Source organism: Jaculus jaculus, chromosome 17, assembly GCF_020740685.1.
Source record: "Jaculus jaculus isolate mJacJac1 chromosome 17, mJacJac1.mat.Y.cur, whole genome shotgun sequence".
NCBI lineage: Eukaryota > Metazoa > Chordata > Mammalia > Rodentia > Dipodidae > Jaculus > Jaculus jaculus.
In genome coordinates, this window is record NC_059118.1 from 19590305 (window position 1) to 19614220 (window position 23916).

General features: G+C 42.6%; 1 protein-coding gene across 6 annotated transcripts in view; it reads left to right on the forward strand.

Annotated features, from left to right (window-relative positions):
* Dock3 (dedicator of cytokinesis 3) overlaps positions 1–23916 on the forward strand; it is a 455655-nt gene that overhangs the window by 390715 nt on the left and 41024 nt on the right. For 5 of the 6 annotated variants that reach the window (XM_045136510.1, XM_045136514.1, XM_045136511.1 and 2 more), the window contains 8 exons: positions 4493–4578; positions 7065–7091; positions 7221–7316; positions 9395–9455; positions 9939–10032; positions 13869–14017; positions 20343–20429; positions 23030–23134. In XM_045136510.1, the coding sequence (XP_044992445.1) occupies positions 4493–4578; positions 7065–7091; positions 7221–7316; positions 9395–9455; positions 9939–10032; positions 13869–14017; positions 20343–20429; positions 23030–23134 (705 nt within the window). The remainder of the gene's footprint in view (positions 1–4492; positions 4579–7064; positions 7092–7220; positions 7317–9394; positions 9456–9938; positions 10033–13868; positions 14018–20342; positions 20430–23029; positions 23135–23916) is intronic. The other variant, XM_045136512.1, reaches the window with a different exon arrangement.

The following is a 23916-nucleotide window of genomic DNA, read 5'->3' on the forward strand; positions in this document are numbered from 1 at the left end:
ATAAAAATCAAAACTGGCATTCAAGGAAATACTTCCCAAGAGCCAGGGCACAGTGATCTATAGAGGAATGTTACCACCAACTATTTCACACAGGAGGAAACTTGGACTTAAAGAGCTAAATATTTTTCCAGAACTAAATAGCTGGTTATGTCACAGGAAAACAAGATATCACTTTGGAAATTTGTAAACTTGATGGTCAGTATTACTAATTATGATTTGATATATTGGAAGAATGTGTTTTGGTTGACTTGGAGACATTGCTTTTGCATGTATTGACCGTTAGTGCTTCATATGTTAGATTTCTCCTAATAACTCTATTAGCTCTGCAGAGGTGATGGAGTAATGTCTTCAGATCATACTTTATCACCAGTTCTTTAGCCTAATACAAAGTTTAACACTTGTATTAGCATCAGAATAATTTAGAGGTCTCCTTAAGAAACTTAAAAACCTGCTCTGAGTTTCTGATCCATCAGATTTGGGGGAGACTTGAGTATTTGAATTTTTTTTTTTTTTTTTTTGGTTTTTCGAGGTAGGGTCTCACTCTAGTCCTGGCTGACCTAGAATTCACTGTGTGGTTTCAGGGTGGCCTCAAACTCATGGCAATCCTCCTATCTCTGCCTCTCAAGTGCTGGGATTAAAGGCATGCACCACCACACCCAACTTTGTTTTTCTTTTTCTTTTTTTCTTTTTTTTGGGTTTTTTTTTTTTTTTTTTTTTTTTTGAGGTAGGGTCTCACTCTAGTCCAGGCTGACCTGGAATTAACTCTGTAGTCTCAGGGTGGCCTTGAACTCATGGCGATCCTCCTACCTCTGCCTCCCGAGTGCTGGGATTAAAGGCGTGCGCCACCACGCCCGGCCCAACTTTGTTTTTCTTTTTGAGATAGGGTCTCACTCTAGCCCAGGCTGACCTGGAACTTATTCTGTAGCCCCACTCTGGCCCAAGCTGACCTGAAATTAACTATGCAGTCTCAGGGTGGCCTCAAACTCATGGCAATCCTCCTACCTCTGCCTCCCAAGTGCTGGGACTAAAGGCGTGCACCACCACACCTGGCTTTATTTGAATTTTTAATAAGATCTATGATGAAACTAAGGCTGCTGGGCCAGGGACCTTTAGAGTCCAATGGACTCTTGCAGTCTGTTTGCACTGTTTTCGCTCCCTGCTACTCCAGGTCTCAAACCTACCTATTGTCCTGTTCTGGGAAACACAACCTAATTCCTTATTATATTATCAGGCCCTTCTTTTGGAGAGCTTGAAACCAGGTTGGCTTAGTAAAGCAAGACATGCTCTGAACTGGGAGTTAGATAACTGGGCTTCTTAGAATCAAATCTACCTGACTGTACATATACACATGGCCCCAGGCAAGTCCTGCTGCACTATCCATGCACAAAACAGAAGGCATTGATCCCTAAGGACCCAAGTCTCAAACTCTTTTTCTTCTGAAATGTATATTTAAGCAGCTGACTCATGAGGCCAGACAATTAATGTAGACATTTTCTGCCCTCACCATGTAGTAGACCACTATAAAAACAAAGGAAGGGGCTGGAGAGATGGCTTAGCTGTTAAGTGCTTGCCTATGAAGCTTAAGGACCCCGGTTCGAGGCTTGGTTCCCCAGGACCCACATTAGCCAGATGCACAAGGGGGCACACGCGTCTGGAGTTTGTTTGCAGTGGTTGGAGACCCTAGTGTGCCCATTCTCTCTATATATATATCTGCCTCTTTCTCTCTCTGTCTGTCACTCTCAAATAAATAAGTAAAAATAAACAAAAAAAATTTAAAAAAATAATAAAGGAAGTTGGATGCAGCAGTGCACACTTTTAATCTCAGCACTTGGGAAGCTAAAGTAGAAATAACGCCATGAGTGCAAGGTCAACCAAGGCTACAGTGTGGGTTCTACATCAGCCTGAGCCAGAGTGAGATCCTGCATCAAAAAAAATTTTTAATAAAAAAGAGGGGGACATATTATTCTTATTTTTTAATAAATATTTATTTATTTATTTATTTAAGAAAGAGACAGAGAGAAAAAAATGGGCACACCAGGGCCTCCAGCTGCTGCAAAAGAATGCCAGACACACGTGCCACCTTGTGTATCTGGCTTATGTGGGTCCTGGGGAATCAAACCTGGGTCCTTTGGCTTTGCAAGCAAGCACCTTAACTGCTAAGCCATCTGTTCAGTCCTTATTCATCTATTCTTATTTTCTGCTAATAGAATTTCACAGGCCTGATTGCCTGCAATGATTATACTGTGTGTTTTACTCTTACTACTTCTTAGGTTTTATAAGCCCTTTGTGAAGTAATGGCATGTTTTTGTTGTAACACATTAAATATTTAATGTCGTGTGTCAAAGATTTTGTCATTTATTTATATGAAATAGCTATATAAATAACACCACCATATCACATCGTAAAGACTAATGAAGGGCTGGAGAGATGGCTCAATGCTTGAGGCACTTTCCTTAAGAGCCTTATGACCTGAGTTTGATTACCCAGTACCGATATAAGCCAGATGCACAAAGCGGTGTATGCATCTGGAGTCTGTTTGCAATGTTTGCTACAGACCCTGGTATACCCATTCTCTGTCTGTCACTCTCTGCTTGCAAATAAAGAAATCAAAATACTTTTTAAAAAAGACTAATGAATAAAAGCTGTATTTACATTAGTCACCTAATTTCTCATTTCAAAGTAAGTCCAGTGAGGCCAATTACAAAAGTCCTATTTCAAAAGTGGCTGAGAACTGGGTCTGGTCTTTAATCCCAGCACTTGGGAGACAAAGGTAGAAGGATCACTGTGAATTCAAAGTCACTCTGAGAGACTACATAGTGAATTCCAGGTCAGCATGGGCTACAGTGAAATCCTACCGTGAGAAACCAAACAAACAAAAAAAAAAAAGTGGCTGAAGCGGGGTACGATAGTACATGCTTATTATCCCAGCATCTAAGAGGCTAAGACAGAATGATCATAAGTTCAAAGCCAGCCTGGAAGACATGGCAAAACCTTGTCTCAAAGACAAACAAAAAGTAAGCCAGGCGTGGTGGCACATGTCTTTAATCCCAGCACTTGAGAGGCAGACATAGGAGGATCACCATGAGTTCGAGGCCACCCTGAGACTACATAGTGAAATCCAGGTCAGCCTGAGCTAGAGTGAGATGCTACCTTGAAAAACCAAAAACAGAGAGAGAGAGAGAGAAGGAATAGTAGCTAAGCACCACCAACCCTAGTGTCCTTGCAGATACATACTGCAGGAGCAAATGTATATGCCTCATAATTTAGGAATCTAGTAGGGGGCCCAATGATAGGGCACTGACCTCAAGGGCTTTAGGTTTTGTGGGTATAAATAGTGGGGCCTGTTACCCTAAAAGAGAATCTCTGAAGGAAATATATGTCATCTAAACCCTACTAATGTCAGCCTCAATTAAAGTGAGGGCTAGCCACCTAACAAGCTTCCTGTGAATAAAATTATAACCAGAAGTACCTGTATATACAAATAACTTTGGAAGGAAATATGTAATAAAAGCCTCTCTTACATCCAAAACACTTCTCTCAGGTAAGCCTCACTTTTTTCCTTTAGATGAGGAAATGGGTACCTGAAACTTTACTTTTTATCCCCTGCCCCCTCGATGTAGGGTCTCACTCTACGCCAGACTGAACTGCAATTCACTAAGTAGTCTCAGACTGGCCTCAAACTCACAGCAGTCTCCTACCTCCACCTCCCATGCCCAGCAGAGAGAGAATGGGCCCACTGGGGCCTCCAGCCCCTGCAAACGAACTCCAGGTGCATGTGCCACTTCATGCAGCTGGCTCTGCATGGGTACAGGGGAATCGAACTCAGGTTGTTAGGCTTTGCAGGCAAGCACCTTAACTGCTTAGCCATGTCTCCAGCCCAGTACCTGAAACTTTTAAATCCTATGTCTTACTTAAACGACCTGAGTGGGAGGCCTTTCTAATGAAGTTGGCAGAGTGATTTCTTGGTGATGTAGATGAGAACTTGCCTTTTTTGGAACTTACTCACAAGGACAAAATGTGAAAAGACAGTTTCCTAAGATACTCATTGAGCTAGAGGACTGGAGATTTTCCTGGTTTTTTATTTGTTCGTTTGTTTTGGTTTGGTTTGGGTTTTTTGCTTGTATGTGAGGTGCATGCACATGTGTGTGCCCCTGCAGCTCCTATAGCTCCCCTGAAATGGTCAGAGTAGAACATTGAGTGTCCGGCCTCATGACTCTTCAGCTTGGTCTTCTTTTGAGCCAGTCTCTTTTTACTCCTTCCAGAGCTTGGGTCTATACTCCCCCATGGGACTGGGGTTACAGGCTAGCACACGGCCACACCTATCTGCTTTATGTGTGATCTGGAGATTTGAACTCTGGCAGTCTCGAACACTTCAGGCACTCATGCTTGTAGCACAGATAGCACACCTAACCACTGAAAAGTCTCTCCAGTTCAAGATTTCCCATTCTTTATGAGTTCAGTTTGAGTCTATGAAGTCTCTGTTTCCTTCTAGGTGGAGGCTGAGCTGATTGACAAGCTGGACAGCATGGTGTCAGAAGGGAAAGGTGATGAGAGCTACAGGGAACTCTTCGGCCTGCTGTAAGCTGCTCCTACCCCAGAAGTCCCATGTTGAGGAAGGGGTGATGTGGACAGTGAAGGGAAGAAATGAAACCTGTTAGGCAGGCTTCAGAGGTTGGGTCTCAAGAGATACCTGGTTGACCCTGGTGGTGGCAGTACTCACTTTCTGTCATTAAGAGAGCAAGCTCTCTCAGAGATTGTCATGGTTAACTAAAGAGGTATGAAGAGATAAGTGATAATTCAAGCTCCTAGAATTGCAACAAGGTCATTGTATATCTTCACAACTGCATGTTGTTGGATAAGCAGACCATGGGGACTCATTCAGTTTAGGACTCAGCTCTGGCATTTCTAGGTGAGATAGAACTTCTCTTTTAAAAGATGTTTCCTACTTGCCCTTCTTTATATGACATTGCAGTCAGCTTGAAAATAAAATACTGCAGTAGACTGTTGACCAAGTCATGTACTCTCTTCACACCATTTTCTAGTTTGTGAAATGAGGTGATTATACTGAATGATGTCAAGGTTTCCCCAGGTCCACCATTCAGTGGCTTCTGTCTTGAGTTGGCCTTAAATGAGTTGGACGAGTCTGAGACCAAAGGAAGGACTCAGAGAGACTGTGACCACCTTCACATGTGTGATGAAAAATATGAGGTCTTAAGATGCAAAATACCCACCCATTTTTCTTATCATCTCTAGTTTTGAGATTGTGTAGTACCTTTTTTTTTTTTTTTTTTTTTTTTTTTTTTTTGTTTTATCGAGGTAGGGTCTTGCTCTAGCCCAAGCTGACCTGGAATTCACTATGTAGTCTCAGGATGGCCTTGAACTCACAGCAATCCTCCTACCTCTGCCTCCTAAATGCTGGGATTAAAGGCGTGCACCATCACTCCCACTTGTTTAGTATCATAAAGTATTTTTCTTGTAATAATGTTTGCTTCAAACTTTACAGTGTAAAAGTTGACATTACCTAACTTACTTGATCATCACATACATTTGCAAGGAGAACAGAATGGGGATTATTCCTTCCCACACTAGGGGTGATGAGTCTAGGTTCATCCCCTCAGCTACCTGGCGGGAAAAGGCACTTCTGAAAAGAAGTCCCAGATCTTTAGTTCCAAGAGAGATTCCTTCTGGTCTACTATGTGTTGTTTTGTTCCTTGATGAGTAATAATTTTTCTGACATTCAAATATATTTTCTTGACTTTATTTGGCATTTGCATAATTATAATTTATGATAAATACATTATTTAGAATTTCTCTTTTAACTTAAAGTATTTCCAGTTGTAGAAATAAGGCATAGATTCTCTTCCGTGGCTACTAACATATGACTTTATTACAAAGGAAAAGTATAAAGTAACCCACACTTACTATAGCATTTATAAATACTTTTAAAATCAGTCTGAGACCTGAGAGTCTCTGATAATGTGGAGCAAAATTTCCTAATTTACATTTGGAGAAGGTGTTTATAAATGGGCTTTAATAAAGTGACTCATGCAAATTGAGAAAAGATTTAATTAAAGGGAAGTGAGAGCTGGACCTAAGTAAGCTAAGCTCATTACTGGATCACTCAGAAAGAATACAGGTCATTATCCCCAAAAAGAGATGTGTGGACTATCAGAAGATCTCAAAAGCCAGGCATTTTGTAACATTTTTTTGTAATTTTTATATGAGCGGGGGGGGGGGAGAGAAAAAAAGAGAATTGGCATGTCAGGGCCTCATGTGACACCTTGTACACACGTGCAGTCTTGTAAGCTTGCGTCATCTTGTGCATCTGGCTTACATGGGACCTGAAGAGTCAAACATGTGTCCTTAGGCTTTGCAGGAAAGTGCCTCAACGTCTAAGACATCTTTCCAGCCTAAAAGCCAGGCTTTCTGAAGAAGCCAGAGGTTATCCCAAGGTGACAGAAGCACAAAGCTACCAGATTTATTTTTAATGACCTGTATATTGAGCTTGTGTCTGGCACATATTCTTAGAAGTTTCCCATGACAGACTGAGATAGTTCCTGAACTTGTTCTCTGGCTTTCATACTAGGCCCCCAAGACTGGTTGGAATCTTTCCTTTGATTTATATGAAGAGATTATATATTTGTTGAGGATAACTCTGGGCAGTAGAGACAGTCACCCTGTCGGCAAAGACAGGCTTATGCCTCCATGGGCTCTTACTCAGCTGTTCCTTGAGTATTCCTCACAGTATATGTCTAAAGGGAATGAGGCTTTGAGCCCTGTACACCTCTACCTCAGTGGTGTCCTTAGAAACATGCATAGGCTGGGTGTGGTGGTGCATGCCTTTAATCTCAGTACTTGGGAGGCAGAGGTGGGAGGATTACCATGAGTTCAAGGCCACCCTAAGACTACATAGTAAATTCCAGGTCAGCCTGGGCTAGAGTGGGACCTACCTCGAAAAACAAAAAAAAAAAAAAAAAAAAAAGCATAGGGAGATGGGCCATGTATTCATTTGTTGCTACCAATCCAATAACCTCCTTGTCTTTGCTTTCTGCTGCTTGGACTAGAACCCAGCTGTTTGGGCCATATCCCAGGTAAGACTACAGTGTGGCAAGTCTGCTGTTTCCAGATACATCACAGCTTCCACTGGATCTTGGACCTCACTCTTGTGCCCAGAGAAGGTTCATGAATTGTGTTTGCTTTTTCTATTCCTCCACCAATAGCCTGCTGGAGAAGGTTGAACAGGAAACATGGCGTGAGACTGGCATTTCCTTTGTTACTTCAGTCACCCGCCTCATGGAACGTCTTCTTGACTACAGGTATTTTCTCAGGAATCTCTGTAACATCTTCTCTAAGTAGGATATTCTCTTGTTCCAAGGGTATTCCCTTGACCTAAAAACCGAGATTATGTGAGAACCAAGGTGGTACACACCCATAATCCCAGCACTGGGCATTTATTGATATCCTATATACATGTATACCATGTTCCCCGATCTTAGTTCCTTCCCACTACCCTCCTTTGTTCCCCTGCCCCTCCTTCACTGAACCTATTCTTCATTCCAGTAAATCCCTCTTCTATTTTTATGTCATTTTTTTGAGGTACGGTCTCACTCTAGCACAGGCTGACCTGGAATTCATTATGTAGTCTCAGGGTGGCCTTGAACTCACAGTGATCTTCCTACCTCTGCCGCCCAAGTGCTGGGATTAAAGGCATGCACCGCCACACCCAGCCTTGGTGTCTTTTTTTTTTTTTTTTTCTTCTCATATCATGCAGGTAGTGACAGCCTCTATGAGGTCATAAATTCAGCTGTCATTTTGTGTCTGAAAGACAGTTTACCAAAGCAGTCCTTCCCATCCTTTGGCTCTTACATTCTTTCTGCTATTTCTTCCCTAGTCCCTGGGCTTTGAAAGATGTGATAAACATGTCTGTCTCCATTAGCGCTCACTCAACAACTGTAGTGCTTTAATGAAGAATGTCTCAGCCATATGGGAGATAAACAGGGAAATGTCACCTGGTGCCAAAACTTGACCAAGGATAACTTTTAGTTGTTTCTCCGGGTACTGGGAATACTCCTTTTCCAATGCCTACATTTTCTTCATAAAATCTACTTCCATCCCCTGATCTGAGCCATATGAACAGATTAGAGGAAGTGGTCTCTGAGTTCAGAAATATGTTAGCTATCTGGCCATTGAGTAAACTCCTCTTGAAGTCACATAAGTTTTCGGGCCCTGATAGCATTAAAATACAGGTTTTGCTGATGAACCTTTATGACCATTGTGTATGAGTGCTGGTAGGGCAAATTCCATAAAAAGGAGGCTTGATTTCAAACCCCACAGCTGCCAACTCTAATAGTAGACTTCCATAGTACTAAGGATACTTGGCTCTGAATATACCACGCACATGTAATAGGATTAAGCATCCTTTTCTTCCATAGAAGTCTCTTCAGAGCCTTCCTGTGTACTGAGAAAATAGGAAGAAGTAGTCTTGACAAGTAAACATCTAGAGGCTCAGTATGACTCTCAGCTGTGATCCTCCTCACTGGGCCCTGTGCCAAGATACATTCTTTATTCTGGCCCTAGAGGTTTGTGCCATGAAAAGAGACAGCAGTCAGGTGGGGCTACGGCTGGCTGTGTGTACAGGAAGCTTTTGTCTAGATTTACCAGTCTGTTCTCATTCATCTTGTACCCAGCCTCTGCTCCTTCTCAAAGGAGCTTTGACCATATCCTCTTGGGAAGATCCATTCTCATTGTTCCTGTTAGTCCTGTCTCACTGAGGCCAGCCTAACCCCTGTTACACCTAGGCTATACTAGGTGTGAATGTAGCTCAGGCCTGACTTAAGTTGCCTCTGAGTCAGAAAGAAGCTGCTGCTTGTAAGAGATGGTTCCAAAGACTAGCACACAGAAGAGATCATAGAGACAGAAATACCAGTTGTTGGTGCACCCGTCTGTGGTATACTATGGCCACAGAGTTCTGAAGCTGAGTCCTTGAGTAGAGTATCTGAACTTCTGTTCCAACACTTTCCTGAAAAAAAAGAAACTTACCTTTTAAGAAGCACTCTATGCCTCCTTTTCTGGGAACTTGAGAATTTGGCTTTCACTTTACAGAAACATGCTTGTATGCTAAGGACATTGGTGGATGCCACTTAATGTCATGGTGTGGTATCTGGGCTATGCACTCTGTCATCAAAACCAAGAGATCAGTAAAACAGACATTTGAGTCCCCAGAGTGAGCATAAAGCTCAGAGGGAGCTTATAATGTAGTCCTCACCCATGAAAGCACTTACTCTTGGAGGGCATCCTGATCTTAAGTTTGGCTATAGTGATAATGCCATTTTGTGTCTTGTCCCAGCGAATAGTTCTTCATATTATGGACACTCATCTGTATTATCCCTTTCAGAGACTGCATGAAAGGAGAGGAAACAGAGAACAAGAAAATTGGCTGCACTGTTAACTTGATGGTGAGTATACGTGGGATCTTCCTCCTGCCCTGGTGGAATTGCTTCTGTTCTGTTTAGTGATTGATTGGCCTTTCTGTAATACATGTGGTTGTATAGCCTAAAAATGTGAGTTAGGCCATGAACTCTGTTATCTTGTATCTTGGTGGCCACACTTACCAGACACACTCTCACTTTGAGAAGAAATAAAATAGGCTTTGCTTTGGGCAAAGCTCTAGCCCAGTAGCTTAATGAGGTCCTTCCTGCCACCTTGACATACTCTAAATGGGAGTCTAAGAGTCTACCCTGATCCCCAGTCTGCTGTGATACTTTCCTTCTTCCCAATATTTTAGGACTCCCACAGACCCTCCAGTGGCTCCACCCCATCAAGTGCCCCTTCTGGCCAGTGCCTCCAGGACCTGCCCTCTGGCCAGCTGTCTGGAACTTGAGTATTACCTCCACCGGTGGCAGATTCTCTCATCTTATGTATGCTTCCTTCTCTCACAGAACTTTTACAAATCTGAGATTAACAAAGAAGAAATGTACATCCGATACATCCATAAGCTTTGTGACATGCACTTACAAGCTGAAAACTATACAGGTGAGTGGGGAGAGGGATGAGCCATGCCTCATTCAGACATACCAGCAGAGCATGCACACATGGGAGAGAAAAGCTCCCAGTTAGCACCTGACAGATCTCAGCAGGACCAGACTACCCCTTTACCTCCCTCCTGCACCTCTACTTCTTTGTAATGTGTAAGAGCAGGCACAACTTGCCCTGTATCTCCAAACTATGTCCTCTACCATCAGAGGCTATTCCAATCACCTTCCTATCCACTCCTTTGAGGACTCATGAGTAACTTCCAAATTCTAGTGCACTATCTCACAGCATTGAAAGGTCACAGTCACTCCTCAAGAATACAGCCTTTCTTAGGTCTTGCAGTGCTGGAACTAACAGAGGCTATAACAAAGGAATATTTCCCTGATCCTGGGACTTTGAAAACTCATTGGCAGATCTGCCTTACATTCTAGGCTTTTTCCTTGAAACTACACTCTGGCTCCTACACTGAGTTTCCAGGGAAGAGTAAAAAGAGTATTCATCTTACTTCTTTGACAGGCCAAGTGGGGGCTCTTTCATTATGTGTACAACTTAATCTAAAGTGTGTGTCACACTGTTAACAGAGACCTACTCTGAATCAGGAGGATATATGCATGTACTTTGTTCTAGGTGATACACTTATACCATAGTTTCCCCAAAGAGCCATCTTTTCCATTGTGACTAGTCACTATTCTTAGCCCTTAGGCCATAAGATTTGAATTTGTGCATTAATTGAAGAAATTTGAGGTATTCTTATCTACAAATGTCACTAGAAATAGTTAGATTTGTAGAAACAGAGAACCCTTTGTCCTTGTTTCTACATGTTAGAGATTGGCATAGATGTCACTTTTTTCTAATAGCACAGCTTGACAAGTACAGCTAAATAATAGGGCTCTTCTCAGAAGACTCAGTTATGAGCATCACAAATATAAGGCAAGCTGAGGCTACATAGTGGAAACGTGTCTTAATGAGATGGCCAGGTATGGTGGCATACACTTTTAATCCTAGTACTCAGGAGGCAGAGATAGGAGGATTGCTGTAAGTTAGAGGTCATCCTGAGACTACACAGTAAATTTTAGGTCAACCTGGCCTATAGCAAGACCCTACCTCAATAAAAGAAAGGGCTGGAGAGATGGCTTAGTGGTTAAGCACTTGCCTGTGAAGCCTAAGGACCCCAGTTCTAGGCTCAATTCCCCAGGACCCATGTTAGCCAGATACACAAGGGGGCACACACGTCTGGAGTTAGTTTCCAGTGGTTGGAGGCCCTGGCGTGCCCATTCTCTCTCTCTCTCTCTTTCTCTCTCTCTCTCTCTCTCTCGCTCGCTCGCTCGCTCGCTCTCAAATAAATAAATAAAAATTAAAACAAAGAAAGAGAGTGGGAGAGAGAGAGAAGGAAAGAAAGTAAGTAAGTAATGGAAGCCAGGCACAATGGTGCACACCTTTAATCCAGTACTCAGAAGGCTGAGGTAGGAAGAGCACCATGAGTTCAAGGCCAGCCTTGGCTATAAAGTAAATTTCAAATCAGCCTAGACTAGAATGAGACCCTCAGTTCCAGGCTGAGGAAGAGATCTGTCTCAAGGAAATATGCAGATGAGCAATAAATGAAGGACACCCTACATTCTTTTTTGGCATCCACAATCATGCGCATTGGACACGTATATCTACACACCTTTGTGCACTCTTCAGACATACAAACTCAAACAAAATGAAAGATATGACATGGTTTTAACATGCGTAAGTTTGACATTCTTTTGTTAAAATTTTTTATTTATTTATTTGAGAGCGACAGACACAGAGAGAAAGACAGATAAAGGGAGAGAGAGAGAGAATGGGCGTGCCAGGGCTTCCAGCCTCTGCAAACAAACTCCAAACACGTGCGCCCCCTTGTGCATCTGGCTAACGTGGGACCTGGGGAACCAAGCCTCGAACCTGGGTCCTTAGGCTTCACAGGCAAGCGCTTAACCGCTAAGCCATCTCTCCAGCCCAAGTTTGATATTCTATATATTCACTTCCACCCATAATCTCAGCAACTTTCTGAGAAAAATTAAAAAGAAAAATGTTTATAAATTCCTTTTATCAGTACAAGCATTTGTTAAACTCTTACCTGGCCAGATAGTTTCTATCCTGTATGATAATTGCCTTGGCCTTTCTACAATATGTAGGTGAATGGCCTAAAAGTTTGAGTTAAGACATTTGACTCTTTTACTGATTAGGAGACCTAACCTTACCCACTTGAGGAAGGAATAAAATGAGCTGCTCTTTGGACAAGCCCTAGCCCAGCAACTTGTCTAGAAGACTGGGCCCTGACTAAGAGTCTGGTCATGGGTCTGGGCAGAGAGGGTACTAAGCCTGTCTCTGGCAGCTTAAGGACTAACATCTAAAAATAATATAGGCAAGAAAAAAAAAGATGTCACATGATTCCCTGAGCTCCTACAGAGGCCCTTAAGTATCACAGAGAATAAATGGTATTCTGTCTCCAAAAAGAAAAGGTTTCCCAGACTCAGGTAAGGAGGTGTGTGCATCCCTGGCAAGAGGCTTCAGTATCATGGGAAACAGGCAAAAAAACAAAACTGAAAAGGAGGGTCAGGGGAGATGGCTCATTGTTTAAAGCTGCTTACCCACAGACCTGCCAACCAGAATTCAATTCCTTAACATCCATATAAAGCCAGGTACAAAGTGGCTCACACATCTGTGATCCTAACACACCTATGCCAATGGGAGGCATAGCCAGGAAAATCCAGAAGCTTGCAGGCCAGCCAGACTGGCACAGACACAGCAGCAAAAATAAGGGACCCTGTCTCAAAAAGAAGGCAGAAAGAGAGCACAAAGTACCCAAGACTGTTATCTGACCTTCAAACATGCTGTGGCATGCACACCCATACACACATAGGTAAATAAATAGCCCAGAGAGTGGTCACAGGCAAATGGATCTGGCTAAAAACTGGAAGTAGGTCACAGAATGATTAGAAATGATATTCTTCTGTAATTTTTAGTATGTCCTAGTAAGCCAGAAAGAAGCTAGACCTAACTTGCCAGTAGGAAGTCTCCACTAAAAATAAGTAGAAGAGGAAAGGGAACTTCTTGATAGGGCCCTGAGCAGTAGCTATAATTCAGTGTGACTTGTCTCTTAGAATTTACGTTACTTACCTGCTGTGTTTTTGCATAACTCACTAGTCATTCCAAATACAGTAAGATGTTGCCTCCACTCCGGGTCCAATATCAACTTAAGTTTCTCTAGAAGTAAACCTTCTAGCCCCAGGCCCATTATTAGTTCCCAACACACACACTCTTGGCTCCTTTTAGAAAGAGGAGCAATGAGAAGAAAGAGTCCTCCCCAGGGCCATGCTGAGAGGGAAAAGTGAGCTGGAGGTATTAAGAGTAGCTTTGTGAGGAGGGGCGGGGGGAGAGGGGGGAAGCTTGGGTTGATGTTTACCACTTAGAGACAGTTCTTAAAAGATTGAGGGGGGAAAAAAGCTGGAGCAAAGTGAACAGAAAAGAATTCAAGAACTTTCTGTGATAATATCTTTGGCACCTAAATCTAGACAACCACTACATAGCCTGTCAGACAGTGATGTCATTCTTTAGTCTTTTTCTGGAGCCCAAAATAGGTGACCAGGTCCTGGAAGAAATGTATCTACCAGCACTTGTGGCTCCTTCATGCTCTAACAAGGGTTATTAGCTTAGACAGCCCTATCATCCCACATTGGATATCCATCGTCCCTGACCTGGGCTGCACATGCATTGCTCTGATATGCTGCTCAGCAAGGACCCCTGGCACTAGACTGCTCCTGGCCTCTGAAAGGGCAGTCCTGGACCTCCATACTGCCTATCTCCTACAGAGGCTGCATTCACCCTGCTCCTTTACTGTGAACTGCTTCAGTGGGAGGACCGGCCACTGCGGGAGTTCCTACATTACCCATCCCAGACCGAGTGGCAACGGAAAGAGGGACTATGCCGGAAAATCATCCACTACTTCAACAAAGGCAAGGTAGGTGTCTTGAAGCAAGCCTTTTGTCCCCTTAGGTGCTCATGTTATATATGCCATCTTGACACTATAGGGTTGGCAGCAGCTTTAAAGGGTGGGGGGGGGGGGGGCAGTAAGTGAGTGCCTATGTGTGTGCATCAGATTTGGAGGCAGCATAATTTTCTTCAGGGGAAAGAAAATGAAGCAACTTAATTCTGTGTCTTAGAAGCTGATTCCATATTGCAGATGTGAAAAACAATCCCACATACCAGCTTTTCATATCTATAAATGATAAATGCTAATACTCCACAGCAGGGGCTTCTGGAAATCAGTGTATCAGATCTACTTAAAGAATTAATGTGGCTTTCTAATCATCTACTATAGAAAATGTGAATAGTAAAAATGAATAGATTGTAACCATAGCCAAAGGATACTTGCAGTGCCTCTTACTATATAGGTTTTCATCTTAAACTTCTCTTATCCGAAGCCAGCCCAGGCTTCTCTTATATGGTTATTCTAAATCACACTTGGCTTCTGGGTGATTACAGTGCTGGTTTAGGCTTCCTTGGGAATTCCTGGCCATCCTGTTCCCATCTCTGGAAGAACACCTCATGGGACATTCTGAACGCATACCGTGGAAATAGCCTGTGCACCAGAAAGGCTGAGAAATGAAGCTGTTCTCTCATTACTCAGATTTGAGCACTTTAAAAAATTTGAAATAGGATCATTCAGGAAATTATAGTGGATAAGCCTTCTATTCAAATAAATAGCTAATGTTCTGAAATAACAGTTGGAGGGGACGGGATGTTGGCTCAGTAGTCAAAAGCACTTGTTTGTGGGCTGAGGTATGGATTAGCAGTTAAAGCACTTGCCTGCCAAGCCAAAGGACCCAGGTTCAATTCCCTAGGACCCACGTAAGCCAGATGCACAAGATGGCACATGCGTCTGGAGCTCATTTGCAGCAGCTGGAGGCCCTGCACACTCATTCTCTCCCCTCTCCCTTCCTTTCTGTGAAATAAATAAATAAAAATTTGTTAAACTTCCTTCAAAAAAGACACTTGTTTGCAAAGCCTACTGGCCTGGTTGCAATTTCCCAAGCCAACCACAGAAACCAAACACAAGAGGCTCTGATACACACACATACATACACACGTGCATGCATGCACGCGCACACACACAAATAAATAAATTTTTTTAATGAGAGCTGTAGATATAGCCCAAATAGTAGAACACTCACCTAGCATACACAAGGCCCTAGGTTCAATCCCAAGACTGCAAAACAATAATGATAGAACAATGAGATATTCATCATCAGAAAGAAAGATTTAGCTGAACACGTTAGTTACACCTGTAAAATCTAGCACTAAGGATGCTGACAGAGGAGAACAGTCAGTTAAAGAGTGTTCCAGACCAGCATGGGCTACATAGTGAGAACCTGTTTACAAAAAGAAAGATTAATTTTTTATTAATTTGAAGCAGAGACAGGGAAAGAGACAGAGAGAGGATATGGACATGCCAGGGCTTCCTGTCACTGTAAACAAACTCCAGATGCATGTGCCACTTTGTGCATCTGGCTTTACATGGGTACTGGGAAATCAAAGCCAGGCCAATAGGCTTTGAAAACAAGTGCCTTTAACCACCAAGCCATCTCTCCAGCCCAAAAAATTAACTCTTGCCCATAAATCAGAAAGTATTCTTCACTTACTCAGAAAACATTCCCTATGTAGAAGATGTACTATTGAAATAAGAAACTTTCCAAAGCGATAGGAAGACCCTGTTCCACTCTCAGCCAGCCCATGTGCCTAATCTATGATGCTGGCCCAAAGCTTCCTGCTCTGCTGGTCCAGAGTCTGGCTTAGGGCAAGAGCATGGCTGAGGCCTGCCTTCCTGATACCAACCATATGCAAGTTATCAGTGTACCAGAATGCCTGTAGTATATTAGTTCTCCTCTTTTCTGTCCATGGGTACTCAATACAGGCATCTCTCCACTCATTTCACATCTCTATCTTTAATGAAAACTGTTCAGTGAGTGTTTTCATGAGATCATCTTCCAAGAGACATTAGGTCTGTTCCCTTAAAAAGGTCTGTCTTATCTTCTCTGTTCCTGTGCCTTGGTCCTCTTAGAATCAGGAAATGTGACTAGTCAGTTTTTCTGATAGCATCCAGAGTTTTATTTAGTGGCTGTAGAAAATCAAAGCATTGTTTCCACTGCAGCAGGAAAAATGCTTCTGTGGGTCAGAGATGTTTGGTCTCAGGAGAAAAGCCCCCTCCCTCGGCAACAGTAAGAAAGCAGAAAGTTAAAGACTTAAGGGAGGGCAAGTGAAGAAGCTATAGACCTCAGCACTGCCAACACCCTCTGCCCATGGCCAGACCCCCGACTTCTCCCCAACACAATTCCAGCATTCCTGATGTATCCCTTAAACAGAGTACCCAAAAGACTCAGGAATATAGCTAGTCACTCCATTCTCTCCCAGGAGTAAAATGGTTAACCCAGGAACCTATCCAGAGGAAGCTGGGCCTTGGTATTCCATAAAAGGTCAAGTTTCCAAGGCTAGACAAGGAGAAAGGGAAGCTTCAAAAAGACAGGGTGTGAGCAGAATGAGAGTTGAAGGAAGAAAGGGGAGGGATGAAGATGGAAGCTCATTCTCCATCCCCAGGTGGAAGGATCAGACGGGAAAATGCCAGACCGAGTCTTCTGACCTCTGTTCATGGGACATACAGACCATCAGGATTAGGCCAGTTATCTCTGCAAAAGGGGACATAGCCCACACTCCTCAATGAATGACTGGTGTTTCTTGTGTGTGTGAACAAGAGTAAAAAATGCCAAAGCCAACGTGGTAATGCATGCCTTTAATCCCAGCACTCGGGAAGCAGAAGTAGGAGGACCTCCAAGAGTTTGAGGCCATTCTTAGACTACATAGTGAATTCCAGGTCAGCCTGGACTAGAGTGAGACCCTGCCTTGAAAAAAAAAAAAAGTTAAAATGCTGCTCGGCTCAGATTCAGGCATTTCCCCTCTTGTGCTTTTTGACCAGTAAGTCTTGGATGGACCAGGGCAATTTTTGTACCAGCCCTGAAAAGGATTAACAGTGATATGTAAAAACACATACCTGCCAGAGCTTGTAAAAGTGACTGGGCCAGATGTTCGCCTTTGATCCCAGCACTCAGGAGGCAGGGGTAGGAGGATTACTGTGAGTTCCAGACCACCCTGAGACTACACAATGAATTCTAGGTCAGCTTGGGCTACAGTGAGACCCTACCTCAAAATCCAAAAGAAAAAAGTGATTGGATTTTAGGCACTGGTAAGGATTTTTAGAGTTAGATTTGTCTTTTGCCTAAAGACAAGAAACCAAAGAAAAAGATTCAGATTAGGGTGTATTATACCTGTGGAACATTCTTATCTGTGTACACAGGCAGCTCCAAAAGCCCCCAGACCTACCAATGTTCCCATATACCCCTCAAAGGTGACAGAGTGTCTTAAAACTTTTGGTCTAAGCCAGGTTGGTGGCACCCACCTTTAGTCCTAGCACTTGGGAGGCAGAGGTGAGAGCATCACCATGAGTTTAAGGCCACCCTGAGAATACACAGTGAATTCCAGGTCAGCCTGGACTAGAGTGAGACCCTACCTTAAAAAAAAAAACTCTTGGTCTTGTCTTACTCTAAAGACATTGAGAGAGAGAGAGAGTTGCCATAGAGCAAAGGGTTAAAAGTAAGGGCAGTGATGCCAGGAAGACAAATAAGAATTAGTTTGTGGAGGAGAAGAGCTATTCTACTGGAAAATACTATCAACAGACAAAGTGCCTTTAACCTCACATGGGGCCATTACCTAAGTAAACAGTCCCCCATGGGCCAGCTTTGACAGACTGGCCTGGCCAGAAGTCTATACACAGCTCAGCTTCTTAGATGCCTCCAAGGAACTTCCTGCCAGGCAGAACCTGTCTGTGCATCCTTGGTGCATCCTGCCCAAGCAGCACTTGGAGCTGTGGGGAAGACTGAGAAGTGCTCCCTTGAAATCTGTGACATGGTTGTACAAGAGGTTTTCTGGCTCACTGAGGTAGAGACACTATATTGGGACAAAGCACAAGGGGTCCATTTCAAATTCTCTTCAGTTTGTTTCTCTTTTTAATTGGTTTTGCAGCTTTGGTCCATATGGTGTTGATTTCTTCGAAGGATAGAAATAATAAACTCTTTTAGAAAAGTACCATCTCAGCTAAGTATGATTGCATCCATCTATAATCCTAGGCCTTGGGTGGTGGAGGCAGGAAGATTTGGAGTTTACTTACCTATATAACAAGTAGGAAAAGAAAAGGAGAGAGAGAGAGAGAGAAAACATCAAACTGTTTTCCTTTTCCTGAAGGCTGCTTCAGATAATTTTTAAAAATACTTACGTATTTATTTGCACAGAGAATGGTCACACCAGGGCCTCCAGCCAATGCAAACTCCACATGCATGCACCACTTTGTGTATCTGGCTTTACATGGGCACTGGGGAATTGAACTTGAGTCATTCAGCTTTGCAGGCAAGCACCTTAGCCACTAAACCTCTCCAACCCCTGAGATAATATTTTTAAAATGTAGTCTTTGTTGTTCAAAGTCTCATACAGCAATATTGATTGGTGGGATTATATATCTGAGCTTGGTTTCAGAAACTGTGGGGAAGAACAGATAGATAGACTAGGAACAATGCACAATTAGTCTTGAATAGTCATTATTGAGGTTGGATTATGAGTACCGAGGAGCTCATTTTTCAGTGTTCTCTTCTTGTCCACATACGAGAAGTTTCATAGAATAAATTTTAATTAGGATTTAGAAGTTGGGGATAAATGCCTGGGTAAAACATCGCATTAAACTGATGGTTCCTAGTCTATGGTAAGAAGAGGGTGGATAGAGGTATAGCTCAGTGGTAGGACACTTCCATGGCACACACACGATTCTGTGTCCAGCCCTAGCACCACAAAACAGTGGAGGAAATAGCAACATTGCCTAATGACGAATTCCCCTGCGGCTTTTCCCAGACACCTGTTGGATGGTTTTGTTACTGTAACAGGTACCACATCACAGAAATAGCCTGGGATGTGACTAAGCTGGCTCATCTGAAGCCTTACCAAAGTTTTAGATTTTCCATAAAGGGAGAGTTTCAGGCCTACCACCTAGTTTTTGGTAGTGCCTTTCTTCTTGATTTCGTAGTATTTTTACTGAACTTAAGTGATCATATTTAAAGACCAGTGTTCCCTTCATTAACTCATTAAATAAATATTGAGGACAGACATACCTACTACTGTTCTAGGACCTGAAGGTAAGGTAAAGAATTTTTTCTTTCATTCAGTTTATCAGACTTTCATGCAGTTTGTAAATACTAATACAATAAAAAGTAATTTTTTGTTTTTATTTTTATTTTTTAAATACATATGTTTATTTATTTTTGGTTTTTCAAGGTACTCCAGCCACTGCAATAGAACTCCAGACATAAGCCACTGCACCTATCATCTTGCTAGTATTCTTTTTTAATATTTTATTTTTATTTATTTATTTGACAGAGAGAAAGAAGGGAGAGAGAGAGAGAGAATGGGCACACCAGGGCCTCCAGCCACTGCAAACGAACTACAGACGCATGCACCACCTTATGCATGGCTTACGTGGGACCTGGGAAATCAAACCTGGGTCCTTTACGCCTTAACCACTAAGCAATCCCTCCAGCCCTTGTTTTTATTTTTATTTTTTTCTTCTCATGTCTGGATTCTTTTTAATTTTTTTATTAGTTATAGACATAGTGTATATACAGTTATGTTGGTACCACCATTAGCCTCCTCCCTGTCATCCCCCCAAAAAGTATTTTTTAAAAATAAGCTAACATAAAAATAACTAAACAACGGGCTGGAGAGATGGCTTAGCGGTTAAGCGCTTGCCTGTGAAGCTTAAGGACCCCGGTTCGAGGCTCGATTCCCCAGGACCCATGTTAGCCAGATGCACAAGGGGTGCACGCATTTGGAGTTCGTTTGCAGTGGCTGGAAGCCCTGGTGCGCCCATTCTCTCTCTCTCTGTCTGTCACTCTCAAATCAATAAATAAAAATTTTTAAAAAATAACTAAACAAAAATTTACTGAAAAGCATCTGTTGTTGAAGAAGGCCTGAAAGCCATGACATTTGAGCACAGACCAGAAAGCTGCACTTGAGCTAGAAGCCACAGTGTTGAGTATCATGCTCTGTAAATGGACACATTTACATCACATTCCTTGTGATATGTGAATTTGAACATGCAGGCCTTTTGTTGTGTTCTGTCATGTGTTCATTGTGGACTGAACCATGCTAAGGGTGCCCTAGGTGCTAAAGCGCTCTTTCTATATCTGATGCAGAGCTGGGAATTTGGGATCCCACTGTGCCGGGAACTGGCATGTCAGTACGAGAGCCTTTATGATTACCAGAGCCTCAGCTGGATTCGGGTAAGCTTGGTCCTTTCTTCCCCATGAACCCTGACTTAAAATGCCTAGACTTTGATGGCATCAGTTTCTGAGATTTTTATAAGAGCTTTCCCTACTTCATCTTATAGTCACTTTCAAACACTTGCTCCCTTTGAAAATTCAAAAATTAAGCTTCTTGCCAGGTATGGTAGAGCACACCTTTAATCCCAGCACTTGGGAGGCCAAGGTACAATGATTTCTGTGAGTCCGAGGCCAGCCTGGGACTACAGAGTGAGTGCCAGGTCAGCCTGAGCTACAGTGAGACCCTATCTCAAAAAAAAAAAAAAAAAAAAAGAAAATAGAGCTGGAGAGATAGCTTAGCAGTTAAGGCATTTGCCTGCAAAGCCTAAGGACCCAGGTTTGATTCTCTAGATCCCACGTAAGCCAAATACACTAGGTGGCACATGCGTCTGGAGTTTGCAGTGGCTAGAGGCCCTGGTGCACCCATTCTCACTCACTCTTTCTCCCTTTCTGTCTCTAATAAATAAAAATAAATCTTTAAAAAATTATGTCACATTGATTTTGAAGGTCTGTATTAAGTTTTTCTTGATTGCTGCTGCTGACTTGTAAATCATGATAACTGCTTTTTTCACCAGCAAAGAGAGACCAATAGTCTCAGCTCTCTGTCTGCTATACCCACATCTGTGGCTAACACTCCTCCTTTCCCTGATCCAGACTGGGATTTGGGCATGGTTCCCTAAAGTAGTGTATTGACTGATTTTGAAGGTTACTGCTCAAACATGCTCAAGTATAAAGCCAAAATAGCTATGCTAATGTTACACTAATACTAGTGCATACTATTGCAGTGTTAGACATGGGTATTAGTTCCTTTTTTGTTTTGTTTTGTTTGTTTTTCTGAGGTAGGGTCTCACTCTAGCTCAGGGTGGCTTCGAACTCACAGTGATCCTACCACCTCTGTCTCCCGAGTGCTGGGATTAAAGACATGCACTACCACACCCAGCTCAGTTACTTTTTTGTTGTTGTTTTTTACTTTTATTTATCTATTTGAGAGCGACAGACAGAGAAAGAGGCAGAGAGAGAGAGAGAGAATGGTTGCATCAGGGCCTCCAGCCACTGGAAATGAACTCCAGATGCATGCGCCAGCTTATGCATCTGGCTTATGTGGGTACTGGGGAATCAAGCCTCGAACTAGGGTCCTTAGGCTTCACAGGCAAGCACTTAACTGCTAAGCCATCTCTCCAGCCCCCAGTTACTTTTTTAAGTTTAAAGTCTCCTAAGTTAGAACCAGTATCAGTGATGCTAAAAATAGCCTTCTTCATTATGATTATTAGCATCCTAAGACAGATGAGAAAAGAACAAGTATGGATAGAGTTGGACTGAAATGAAATGGTACTGAGAACTATCGTTAGCCACTACAAGCAAATCTGGACAGGGGTCAACTGATATAGTAAGCATCATTCAAAAACCAAAGACTATGCAGGGTATAGTGATGCATGCCTTTAATCCCAGAATTTGGGAGGCTGAGATAATAGGATCACCATGAGTTCAAGGCCACCCTGAAAATACAGAGTAAATTCCAAGTCAGCCTGGGCTAGAACGAAACCCTACCTCAAAAAAATAAAAAGAGAGAGATAGAAAGAGACTGGGCTGAAGAGATGGTTCAGCAGTTAAAGTGCTTGCCTCCAAAGCCTAAGGACTCATGTTCAACTCTGCAGATCCCATGTAAGCCAGATGCAGAAACTGATGCAAGTCCACAAGGTCGCACATGTGTACAAGATGGTATACATGTCTGGAATTCACTTGCAGTGGGTAAAGGCCACTCTTTCTATTTTTCTCATTTAAAAAAATACAAAACATAACGCAGAGTACTAAAACAAGCCAGGCATGGTGGTGTATGCCTTTAATCCCAGCACTCAGGAGGCAGAGGTAGGAGGATTGCTGTGAGTTCAAGGCTACCCTGAGACTACATAGTGAATTCCAGGTCAGCCTGGGCTATAGCAAGACCCTGCCTTGAGAAAAAAAAAAAAACAATAACAACAACAACAAAAAAACCAGTGACCCTTGGGCAGAAAATAACCATGTTAAATATGTGCCTCTCAGGCTGGAGGGATGGCTTAGCAGTTAAGGTTCTGCCTGGAAAGCCAAAGGACCCAGGTGCAATTCCCCAGGACCCATGTTAGCCAGATGCACAAGTGGGAGCATGCATCTGGAGTTCATTTGCAGTAGATGGAGGCCCTGGTGTGCCCATTCTCTCTCTCCCTCCTTCCCTTCCTCTTTCTTTCTCTGTCAAATAAACAAATAAATAAAAATAAAATATTTTTTTAAATATGTGCCTCTCAAGTTCAGGAATCCAGATCTCTTCTTCTGGGACCATAGTCAGAAAACATTCAGATCAGCTGCATGGGGATACAGTGAGCAGACTTGTTTCCATCCCATCATCAGAAGGCAATGAAAGAGGAGGGTTTTCCTCTCCTGTGATGTAGAGAGTTGGTCATGTTAGGAGGTTTACTTCCTTCTAACCTCAATTAAATTTCCATGACTCTCTTTAGAAGACAGGGTCCAGTTGTGCCTAGGTGAACTTTCTTTGGACACCTAAAAACAATCACCTTTATTGTTCACAGAAAATGGAGGCCAGCTGCTATGACAACATTATAGAACAGCAGCGCCTGGAGCCTGAGTTCTTTCGAGTTGGCTTCTATGGAAGGAAGTTTCCCTTCTTCCTTCGGGTGAGTGCATTTGAGTGGTCACAAGGATTTGTGTACTATACATATAATTCATCTAAAACCTGAACTCTTTCCTTTTTGTTTATTCTACTGAACATTTCTTTCTAAAGTACCAACAAGTCACCAAAAGACTTTTGTCTTTATTTAACTAAACTGGCTACCACGTTCTACTCTGTCGTAGTCTGCTGTATTATTCTGTATTTACCAGGAATGTGTGAGAGCGGTTTTCATGCCAAACCAAATTCCTTCAGGAAGTGACATGGGCCTAAAAATGTCCTATATAGGTGCCTTTAATTTCAGCCTCCAGTACCTGGAACCTGTGTTATGACTCATCTTGGCCATGGCATCAATACAGCTCTGCCCTCAACAATAGGCATGCTTCTTGGGATTTGCTATCAAATGTGATGATTCCTATTCCCCCTGGATACAGTAATCTCATATAGTCAGGATGGAAAATTATTGGTTAGAAAAAGCCTAGAGGACATTCTACTTGGCCCAGGTTTAATTATCCAGCACCACATAAAACTAGATGCACAAAGTAGAAACACTTCTAGGAAGCCACTTCTCTGACCTAGATAATAGCAGAAAGTTCTTTCTACAATGTTAGAGAAAAATGTCCCAGAAGACTGAAGTTGGATATACACAGAGCAGGAAGAATGGCTGAGTATAGATCTAGTGACAGCAATTAAAACATTGTGAAGTAAAGAATTTAATCTTTTCTAGTTTTATTTTTTATTTTTACTTATTTGTGAAGGGAGTGTTGCAGTCAGGTTCACATTGCTAAT